Source organism: Mchenga conophoros, linkage group LG18 (genome assembly GCF_057382185.1).
Source record: "Mchenga conophoros isolate Kocher_MC1m ecotype Shallow Benthic linkage group LG18, M_conophoros_male_GT1.1, whole genome shotgun sequence".
Taxonomy (NCBI): Eukaryota; Metazoa; Chordata; class Actinopteri; order Cichliformes; family Cichlidae; genus Mchenga; species Mchenga conophoros.
The window spans coordinates 40,967,472-40,978,034 of record NC_140543.1 but is presented as its reverse complement, the minus strand read 5'-3'; the positions used below and the strand labels follow the sequence as shown (position 1 = coordinate 40,978,034).

The window sequence follows — 10,563 nt, the reverse complement described above, 5'->3', positions numbered from 1 at the left end:
CCTGCATCTGGCCAATCCACCACCTCTCATTGTTCATGCCATTACAAAAAAAATAAAAAATAAGTCACTGGGGATATGCCCGATGGCCAGTCCAGCTATGTTAACCTGCAACCAAATCTGCAGCTCCATACAGCAATGTTACGACTTAGATTATATCTTATAACTAGTGATGGGACGTTCTGTATCGAGGCTTCGGAGCGTGTGTCGAGTAATGGAGGGGGCGTTTCCGCGAAGCGCGTATCGAGGCTTGCTTCATTTATGGGAGGAGCTGAAAATGATGACGTCCGAAGCCTCGCTGCCCGGCTGTACCACGTGACTGGTTCATGAAGTGGTTCGAACTTTGCCGCGAGATATGACAGCGATATAAACCCCTCAGACTTCATTCAAAATGTGGGTGTTTGATGGAGAGTTGCGGTTAGTGAGAGTTTGGAGACCGTATGGAGGTTTATGAGAGTGAGGAAAGTCAGGAGAGAATGGAGCCAGCTAAGAAGAGGAGGATGTCCTCCCCTGTGTGGGAACATTTTGATCTTATTCCTCCCAACAAGGTATGTAAATTTCTACAGAAGATGTATTTTCATGATACTGATGGTGCAATACAATTTATGTTGAGCTGTCTTGACTTTTGTACAAGGTGAAGTGTTTGCTATGTGCCAGGGAGCTGGGATATAACAGCAACACCTCATCCATGCTTAGGCACTACAGAGCTTTGCATGAGAATAAGGGGGACACCGATCGTGGAGCAAGACCAGGTGAGCCATCAAATGCAATGATAATATAGGATGCAGTAATGTTACTAAATGATATAACAATATTATACAACTGTTATAAGTTACGTGTGTGATATTTATATTTGTGCTTTATCTTTATTGTCTTTCCTCAGGAGAACAATCTCAAATAGATGAAGACCTGGTCAGCATGGTGATTGAGGACTCCCAGCCATTTAGCATTGTGGAGGACAAAGGATTCAAAAGATTTGTTAAATCATTAAATCCTAGCTATGTTCTCCCCACTAAAAAGGTCATAAAAGCAGTGAAAATTTAGTTTTTACAGAATAAAATGTGAACAGGCAGGACTGAGGCTCAAAGCCTCAGTGCGTAGCTGTCCATACCTCAACGTTACAAAAGCACAACCACTGTCCACACCCCAACCACACCTCACCTCACAGTAAATGATCATTTCCATTTCAAGCATTTCCAAATAATCATTTCCCATACTGCCACTATAAATATACACAGTATACTGCCATCACTACAATATACATGTTTTACACACTCCTTTTGTTGTTGACATTTACAGGCTGTGTGCAAAATGCCACACTCTTCAAATTCATGCCAGCTATTATTTTTACGTCCAGTAGGTGTCCTGCTAGAGCAAATGAAGCTTCATGAAGCTTCGCGTTGGGGTGAACCAATTGGATGAAAAGCTTCAGTGCTTCATGGGGCTTCATCTGCCCATCACTACTTATAACTCATAACTCTTATGTTAGCTGCCCTCAGTAGCATACTGTCTGAAATATTCCACAGCTGCAATAATTCTTTAAGTGTTATTTTTTTCCTTGGTATTCTAATTTCACCGAAGTTTACTAAACTCAACAAACTTGATATTACTTACCGGGACATTTATTCTGTCCTCATTTTCTTTCACCGAAAAATTGTTTCCTGCAGTGCCATCTTTCGCGCTTGGCTCTCCTACCTTTGCTAACGTGATGCGCATAGCGCAGAAGCGATGCTGCATTCACTTACACTCGGATATCTGAGCGTCACCGTGAAAACATAATCGGACATTTGATATTTGATTGAATTTTATTGTTTTGCCTTTGGGGTGGCACCTGGGGTGGCCAGTCTGGTTTGGGGGGTGGCCTGTGCCCCCCCAGGCCACCCCGCTGGACACGCCATTGCTTATAAATACATTTCAGAAATACCTTTTGGACTTTCATGAAATGAATCATAGTCATCAAATTAAAACAAAAAGAATTCACTTGACATGTAATATAGATTGCATAAAAAATGAGTTTGCTCACGATGTTCTCGTTTCTTCATATGAGTTTGTATTGCAAATATTAAAAAATGTTCTGTAAACTCCGTACCAGTTGGAGGCAGCACTGCGCCAGTTTGGGGTTTTTTGTTTGGCCCGAACATGAGGAAGAAGTAGAAAGAAAGTGAGGAAGTGAGGAGGTGAGGAAGTGGACCTGCGGGGCTGCGAAGTGGACAGCAGAGTTTCGTGGCGTGTGCTGTCCTTAGAGCTTTGTCTTTTCCTTTAGCCGATCTTTGTTGTCGTGTACAGGATGTCTAAGAACACGGTGTCCGACCGCTTCAGGAAAGTAGATGTCGATGAATACGACGAGAACAAGTTCGTGGACGAGGAAGAGGGAGGAGAGAATCAGGGCGGTCCGGACGAGGCCGAAGTGGACTCTCTGCTCAGACAATATCCTTTAAGTTGGCGGCTGTTCTGCTGACGGCACGGCGAACAGTGATGCGTGTATGTGGACAGCTCCGCTGTTTGAAGGGCGGAGTATCGGTCCAGTATCGGTGCTTCTCGGTACCCGTTTTTATATGGTTAAAATAATGTTCCGGGTATTTACAGTGACATAAAGTTGACGTTTCTGTGACATCCTGTGTGCAGTTTGTTTCATAGGAGCCTGTGAAACCTGACTTCCGGGTGTCAGTCACAGGAGGGTGTGGTTCTCTGTGACTTTTTCCTTTTTAAGGAAATGTTTCAGCCCCATTCTTTGTCCGTGTGTCGGACTGTGTGTATTATCAGAATTGTCATGTATTCACGCTAAAGAGCTGCTGTTCGACTGTGTTTCTTTCACCTGCAGCTTTCCGCGCCTTTAAAGGCCTCGATGAAACCAACAGCAGTGCTTTAAGGTGAGCTCGGCTGCATAGAGAGCAGGCTGAGGAGCTGTGCAGGAGGACTCGCTGCCTCTACTTTACCGCTGTCGTTTATGGAGCACCATAGAGTAGTCCTTTTACTCTGAATTAGGGCTGCCACACACGATTATTGTGAGAGTCGACCAATCAGATCATCATCCACTGGACGTGAAACGTACAGCTTATTGCACCAGCAGCATCTGCTCTGATATAACTATCATTAGCTTACAGCTTGAAGTGTTTCAGGTATGTGCTAACTAAAAATAAAGACAAGGTGATAGTTTAATTACACTTTTAATGAAATTTGCAGATTGTCTCAGTGGAAACTCAGCCGTCTGCTACTTCATATCTAAAATATAACAGCACACTGGAGTAAACTCTCTATCATCTCACACTTCTTTTTAATCAATTTTCTGCTTGATGTTTATTCAGCTGTGTGAAAACTGTAACTTTAATCTCAGCCAAACCGATTTACTGAGGAACAAACAAAACGCTGAAAAAAGCCAAACAATAACATTTTTAAGTTATCTAAGTGACTTTTATATCATGTTTAACCTGAGTAGCGAAAGACCGCGGGGGGTTTGAGAACGATGTGCCAGGAGTTGAACCTTGACCTCCCGGCCAGCACATCTCCGAAAACATCGGAGCACTTTTGTAAATATGTGATGTCTTGATAAATCGACCAGATATTTGAGGTTTACACAGCTGCATTCTCGCCTGAAAATATCTGAAAACTTTATTTTGTGACCCAGAAAGAGTAATATTAAAACTAAGTAGCTGCCGCCATCGTTGGAAACTGTAATTGGCTGGGCCGCGCTATGAATTCTGGGATAGGTTGGGTCATGAAGGATACACCCGACCCATCCTTCAAATCTGGGGAAATTAAGGACGCATTTGGAGAAGTCTTCGAGTTTGGACAGCCTTTGTCGCGTCGCTGTAACAAATGCAGCCTCTGAATTTGGACACAGCTACGATACCGGAGACTAATTTTTCCTCGGGGTTTAACGGCAGCTGGCATCCTTGTAGATGCAGTGCTGCCATCTTCTGTTTCAGTCCGTTATTACACTCTTAAATCCTACTACTTATTCCTGCGTCTTTCAGGATCTTGCAAAGCTTCAAACGACACGTCGACTATTAAATTAGTCGTCAATGATTTTGATAGTCGACGAATCGTGGCAGCCCTACTCTGACTCTTGACTTTGTGTGCCTAGTTGTAAAATTTAGTCACAGAAGTCTTTTTTTTTTTTTAATGTTATTTGTAATGAAACCTGCTGTTTGCTTTAGAAACAGTTTACTCCTTGTTTTGTAGTTGCACTTTATAGTGTCTATAGTGTATACTATATGTGTATTCATTTAAAACAGGAAGCACAGGTCGTGTATCTCCATCTCTGTGTTGTCCTTGACTGATATTTTGTAAGGGGAATCTGAATGGAGCTCTCAGTGCTGTCCTAAAGAATCCTCCAATCAACACCAAGAACCAGAATGCCAAGGTATCCGTGTTTTTATTCAACCTGACTCTCTACATTTATTTTCAATTCACTTCAGTTTCATTTATACACTACCAAATCACAACAACAGCCTCCTCACGATGCTTTATATCGTAAGGTAAAGAATCAAGACAACAATAAAGAGAGCAAGCACTTGGTGACAGTGGGAATAAAAAAACTCCCTTTTAAAGGAAGAAGCCTCCATCAGAACCAGGCTCAGGGAGGGCCAGCCAGGATGATCTGATATCGTCGTGTTGGTGTTGTTCCCAGATCATCATGAAATTGTTGTTCCAGGTTCAACATTGCAAGTGACCAGTCACATTGTTGTGACGTTATTCTTTTGCGCGCCAAGCCATTCGTGCATTTATGAAATTCCAATGTTGCAAGGACAATATCAATTCAGCTTAGCGTTTATTAAAGGGTTAGGGTCCGTTGATCGGCGGACAGAGGCGGTTTCTCGCAGCTTAAGTACAGTTTTTTTGTTTTACGGCGGTTTTTCCCGAAGTCGCAAAAGTATGACGTCACAACATTCTGATTGGTCACTTGCAATGTTGATCCTGGAACAACATTTACTATGTTGATCTGGGAACAACACCAACACGACGATATCAGATCGCGCGGGCCAGCCGACAGCTGCGATACTCCACAGTGGCATTTAACTTCTCTGAATGTGGTTCTTTATGTTTTCCTAAGAGATTTAAATGAAACATAATCCAAGAGTAACGCTTCAGTTTTAATTAAAAGGTTTTCATAGAAAAGCTCCATTAACTGCTTAGGAGTTACAGCCTGTCTCAGCTGCCATGGGGCAAGAGATGGGGCACAGCCCGGACAGGCTGTCAGTCAGGGCTAACACAGGGAGACAGACAGCCATTCACTTTCACACCTATAGTCAGTTTAGCGTCACCAGTTAGTCTTTGGACTATGGGAGGAAGCCAGAGGTAGCCCACACTGACATGGGGAGAGCATGTAAACTCAAAGTAGAAAGGCTCTGGCCAAATGGTCGATTCAAACCCAGGACCTGGGATTGAATTGACCTTCTTGCTGTGAAGCAAAAGTCCTAACCACTGTACCCCCATGCTGCTTATATACATATACCCCCACTAATATTTGGTTAACATATTTTGGTTGCACCTTGACAACATGCTTTTGGTAGCCATCAATAAGCTTCTGGCATAATTCTGGACTGATTGGAAACTCTTCTTGGCAGAATTGGTTTAATTTGGTTAGTTTCCTTGCATGGACCTGACTTAAGTATATATACTTAACAGACCATCAGAGCATTATATACACCTGCTATTTAATAATATTTCTTATCTAAATAATTTGACTTAACAAAACTTTATGAAGAACAAAATATTTTAACCTCACACATAATACTAGCCAGGCCCTTGTAGTCAGTGTGACCAAAGGTAGCATAGCTACCATTAGCTCTTCCCCAGCAGGTTGTCCCTAGCAGCTGGAAAAACAGGATGGTTGGTTGATGGTGAGGAGCAAGCGTAGTCTCTCTATCAATCAGCTATGTACCACAGGCCCTCAACTGTTATTTAAAAAGCCATCACTTGACCCAGCTGTCTTAGCTAGTTATAGGATCATCTCAAACCTCTTTTTATTGCAATTTTTTTCAAAAACACAGAAAAAGCACAGAAACAGCTTTAGTGAAGGTTACAAATGATCTTCTTATGGCCTCTGACAGTGGACTCATCTCTGTGCTTGTCCTGCTAGACCTCAGTGCAGCGTTCGATACTGTCGACCATAATATCCTATTAGAGCGATTAGAACATGCTGTAGGTATTACAGGTACTGTGCTGCAGTGGTTTGTATCATATCTATCTAATAGACTCCAGTTTGTGCATGTAAATGGAGAGTCCTCTTCACACACTGAGGTTAATTATGGAGTTCCACAGGGTTCAGTGCTAGGACCAATTCTGTTTACATTATACATGCTTCCCTTAGGCAGCATCATTAGAAGACATAAATGATACCCAGCTTTATCTATCCATGAAGACAGATAAGACGGGTAACATGAAATATGGTATCTAAGCAGATTCTTACTCTGGATGGCATTACCTTGGCCTCCAGTAACACTGTGAGGAACCTTGGAGTCATTTTTGACCAGGACATGTCCTTCAATGCACATATTAAACAATCGAAATACTTTACGTGGGTTACAGTTGCTCCAAGACAGTAACAGTAATAGACTAAACTAATTACATGATACAATATGTTACAAAGTTTAGAAATATAAGAAATAGCTCAATTATAAATATCAAGAATATATGAGGGACATTTAACCTGTGAACTTTGTCACTTGTGCAACAGTGTGTAGCTATTGCAGTCTGTACTGTGCATTAGATGGAGGAGTTGTACAGGGAGATGGCCACAGGCAGAAATGATTTCCTGTGTTGTTCAGTGGTGCATTGTGGGTAATCTTAGTCTCTCACTGAGCGTGCTCCTGTGACTAGCCAGCACATCATGGAGTGAGTGGGAGGTATAATCCAGCATTGTCTTCATCTTGGATGATAGCTGCCTCTCAGGTACCACCTTAAGGGAGTCAACCCTAAACCTGCTGCCCCAGCATGCAACACCATAGAGGATAGCACTGGCCACAACAGACTCATAGAAAATCCTGAGCATTGTCTGACCAATGTTGAAGGACCTTAGAGACGACTCTGGCCCTTCCTGTAGAGTACAGTGGTGTTTTTAACCCAGTCCAGTTTATTATCTATGTGTACTCCGAGGTATTTATAGTCCACATGGATTGAAACAGGTGTCACAGGTTTCCTGGTCCTCCTAAAGTCCACAATCAGTTCTTTGGTCTTTGCCACACTAAGCTGCAGATGATTCTGCTCACATCACAGCCCTCTGGCTACTCTGACTCATCATCCCTGCTGATGCATCCAACCACCGCAGAGTCATCAGGAAACTTCTGAAGATGGAGGTCTCTGTGCAGTGGCTGAAGTGTGTGGTGTACAGGGTGAGGAGGAAGGGGGAAGGACGGTCCCCTGTGGTGTTCCTGTGTTGCTGATCACTTTGTCAGACACACACATATTGTGGTCTTCCTGTCAGGTAATCAACAATCCAGGACACCAGAGAAGCATCCACCTGCATCGCTGTAAGCTTATCACCCAAGAGGGTCGGCCTGATGGTGTTGAAAGCACTGGAAAAGTCAAAAACATGACCCTCACAATGCTCGCCAACGTGTCTAGATGGGTGCAGACGCGATTGAGCAGATAGATGATGACATCCTCAGCTCCGAGAAGGGGCTGGTAAGCAAACTGAAGAGGATCCCTGACGTGGTCTGAGTATGGGTCGGAGCTGGTCCAGGATGAGTCTTTCCAGGGTCTTCATGACGTGGGATGTCAGGCCTGTAGTCCTGGGGTCCTCTTCTTGTCTCTGTCTTAGAGATAGGCTCAGAGTAGAGCTGCTACCCCCCGCATTGAAATTAAAGGTTTCCTCTTTGATAAAGCATGCAGTTGGGGCTGGATCAAATGAACCTAAATCCTCCCTTGGTTACCCTGCAGTAGGTTTCAGCTTCCCGTGATGCACTGAGTGTTGACTGTGCACTGACTATATGTTTATACATCACTCTGCACATGAGATATTATTCATCTCTGGTAGGGCTGGGTATCGTCACTGATTTCTAGAATCGATTCGATTCCGATTCACAAGGTCCTGAATCGATTTGATCTTCGATTCGATTTGAATCTGGGAAATTTTGACAGTCAGAAATAATATAATTCAGATCAGTACATTTACATATTTTTGTATCTATAAAAAGGAAGCTGACACTTTCCAGACTTTATCAAAGGTGTGAGCATCACAGCAGAGGCCTTTGTGTCAAAGTCGCTGAAGATAAAACACAGAAAAACATGAAGGTGATTTTCCTGTTCTGGATTTTATAAAAATATTCTGCAGTACATCAAAAATGAAAGAAAACCATTAATCAGCATATGAACGTTACCTCTGAAGTTACAGCGGTTTGATTAGAGACACGGCTAACAGGCATTTTGTATAATTTTAAAAAGTTTACATTTGTTCAGAAGCCTGTTGAACAGCAGAAATTAGGTTTTCTTTTCAGAAGTAAGTAAAAACAACATCGGCCGACAGCCTGTAAACAACGGTAGACTTGTGCGTAACAAGCAAGCGAATAATGCAGAAAACAGATTTTTAGACGGGAAACTGTTGTTGAAGTACAGAGAGAGAGGGAGAGAGAGAGAGAGAGGGAGAGAGAGAGAGGGAGAGAGCTGTGCATGAAGTGTGATTTTATCCTGGTGGAAGCAAAACAGCAAAAGTCAGAGTGAATTCATGACGATGTTTATGTGAAGCGTAGTTTGGATCTGCTTTTGCTGCTGGTTCGGTCAATGTTGTTTGGAGAGAGATCAGACTAACAGCTTCAGAATCAGCGCAAAAAGGGCGTGAACGCAAAGCTCGACCCGCCGAAACATCAGAATCAGTGAGCTGTCGGCTTTCAGCCCCGACTGTGAGAAAGGCGACATCTCACCGATTCTGCTCCACGCTTTGTGTTTACGTCTATGTGCAGAAGCCGTGTTCCTGCTCTCATTCACTGTCTTAGCTGTTTGGTGGTTGTCAAAATTTTGTGACGTTTCACCAGAGATTCTGGAATTTTGGGCAAAATACATTTATATTAAAAAATCGATTCAGGATTTTAATGAATCGATATCACGTTATCCAAGCCAGAATCGATTTTAATCGATGCATCGATGAATAAAACCCACCCCTAATCTCTGGCTCTTCTTCCACAGCGTTTCTTTTTTCTGTCTTCCTCCCCAGCCCTCCCTGAGTGGGATTCTGCTGGAGTCATCTTCCTGCTAAAAGGGAGTTTTTCATTCCCAGTCTCCTCACAGTGCTTGCTGTTTTCTTTGTATTATTGTAGGGTCTTTACCTTGCAATATAAAGTACCTTGAGACAACTGCTGTGAATTGTGGCTGTATAAATAAAATTGAATTGAAATGATGTGGGAGCTCAGATGTCTTGATGGAAAGTGTTCATTTAGGTACCTGCTTTTTAATATGCAGTATCCTCCCCCTCTTTATGTGTGTTGGTGCATAGGAGCGAGCAGAGCAGCTGGTGGTCAAAGTGTTGAGCAGCTTCAAGAGCAGTGACATAGAGAAGGCTGTGGGCTCTCTGGACAAAGCAGGAGTGGATCTGCTCATGAAATACATCTACAGAGGCTTTGAGAAGCCCTCTGACAACAGTAGTGCTGTACTCCTGCAGTGGCATGAAAAGGTCAGTGCTTTCTGTTAATTAAGCTAATACAATCTTAGAGTGGAAATTGTGCTGAAATCGAAACCAGTTTCCATTAAGTGGTTAGTGCCACGTTCACAAAGCCAGAGCTTTGATCACAATCACAGACGATTCCCTCAAATCATAATGCAGAGAAAAGTTTATGGACGTTTCTTTTCTGTGCGTCCTCAGGCCCTGGCAGTGGGAGGAGTTGGCTCTATCGTGAGAGTCCTGACTGCGAGGAAGACGGTCTGATGGTCGCCGAACCTGCAGCGTCCAGTCACACGCCACAGCTGATTGTGTTTCTGAGCTTCTGTCTTTATATAGGACTTTTTTTCCAACTGCTCTTCTTTCTACTTTTTTTTCTACTTTCTGGATTTCACACACATTTCTAGGATTTCAAAGTGCTGGGTGTCAGTCAGGCGGCAAGGTGCTGGCACCTCACACAATCTGTTTGGCATCCCTGCAAAGAGACCTCTCACTCAGACGCAAAGCAGCTCCACAGCTCCTCCTTTAAACAGCTCCCCGGCTGCTCTGCTGGCTCTCGCACCATTCGCGCTGTCTTCTCTGCATCTTTCCCCTTTTCCTCTGGTAGAGTCGGACTCATCCAGAGGAAATATTCCTGTTTACCCTCAACTTTCTCAAGATGTTTGTCCACTTTTTTTTTTTTTCTGCTCATGCCAAAACTGTGTTTGGTTCAGCCTGATTCGTGGCTGTTCTTCTTACGTTGATTCTTTGTATATTTGAAACAACAAAAGAATAAAGAGCCGAAGCTGAACACTTGTCTTTTCTGCTTCTGTTGAATCCTTTTATACATATAAAACTACTGTAGTTGTTTTGCTCACACATTTGAAAATGAGTTTGTATTCTGCTTTTATCACAACAGCAGGATAGTTGTTAGTGATGGGACGAGCAGAGCCGTCGGAGCGTGTCGAGAAATCCGGACGGTCTTTGATGAACAG

The 10,563-nt window shown here is 43.1% G+C and overlaps 2 protein-coding genes across 2 annotated transcripts; both read left to right on the top strand.

Annotated features, from left to right (window-relative positions):
- The first annotated feature begins 398 nt into the window (after window positions 1-398).
- On the top strand, window positions 399-1,052 carry LOC146554766 (uncharacterized). The gene is made up of 3 exons (XM_085254968.1): window positions 399-545; window positions 632-749; window positions 881-1,052. The coding sequence occupies exons 1-3, from the start codon at window positions 438-440 to the stop codon at window positions 1,039-1,041; spliced, it is 387 nt and encodes a 128-aa protein (XP_085111094.1). The 5' UTR covers window positions 399-437; the 3' UTR covers window positions 1,042-1,052.
- A 1,091-nt stretch (window positions 1,053-2,143) lies between these two features.
- LOC146554765 (actin-related protein 2/3 complex subunit 5-A-like) lies at window positions 2,144-10,379 on the top strand. The gene is made up of 4 exons (XM_085254660.1): window positions 2,144-2,424; window positions 4,288-4,360; window positions 9,428-9,604; window positions 9,794-10,379. The coding sequence occupies exons 1-4, from the start codon at window positions 2,285-2,287 to the stop codon at window positions 9,854-9,856; spliced, it is 453 nt and encodes a 150-aa protein (XP_085110786.1). The 5' UTR covers window positions 2,144-2,284; the 3' UTR covers window positions 9,857-10,379.
- Window positions 10,380-10,563: the final 184 nt, after the last annotated feature.

Bases quoted from the DNA above. Each gene is read 5' to 3' on its own strand.
- LOC146554766 (XM_085254968.1), top strand. From the start codon at position 438: ATGGAGGTTTATGAGAGTGAGGAAAGTCAGGAGAGAATGGAGCCAGCT. The intron at 546-631 runs GTATGTAAATTT...CTTTTGTACAAG, and splicing joins ATCTTATTCCTCCCAACAAG to GTGAAGTGTTTGCTATGTGC. The intron at 750-880 runs GTGAGCCATCAA...GTCTTTCCTCAG, and splicing joins CGATCGTGGAGCAAGACCAG to GAGAACAATCTCAAATAGAT.
- LOC146554765 (XM_085254660.1), top strand. From the start codon at position 2,285: ATGTCTAAGAACACGGTGTCCGACCGCTTCAGGAAAGTAGATGTCGAT. The intron at 2,425-4,287 runs ATATCCTTTAAG...GATATTTTGTAA, and splicing joins GTGGACTCTCTGCTCAGACA to GGGGAATCTGAATGGAGCTC. The intron at 9,605-9,793 runs GTCAGTGCTTTC...GTGCGTCCTCAG, and splicing joins TCCTGCAGTGGCATGAAAAG to GCCCTGGCAGTGGGAGGAGT.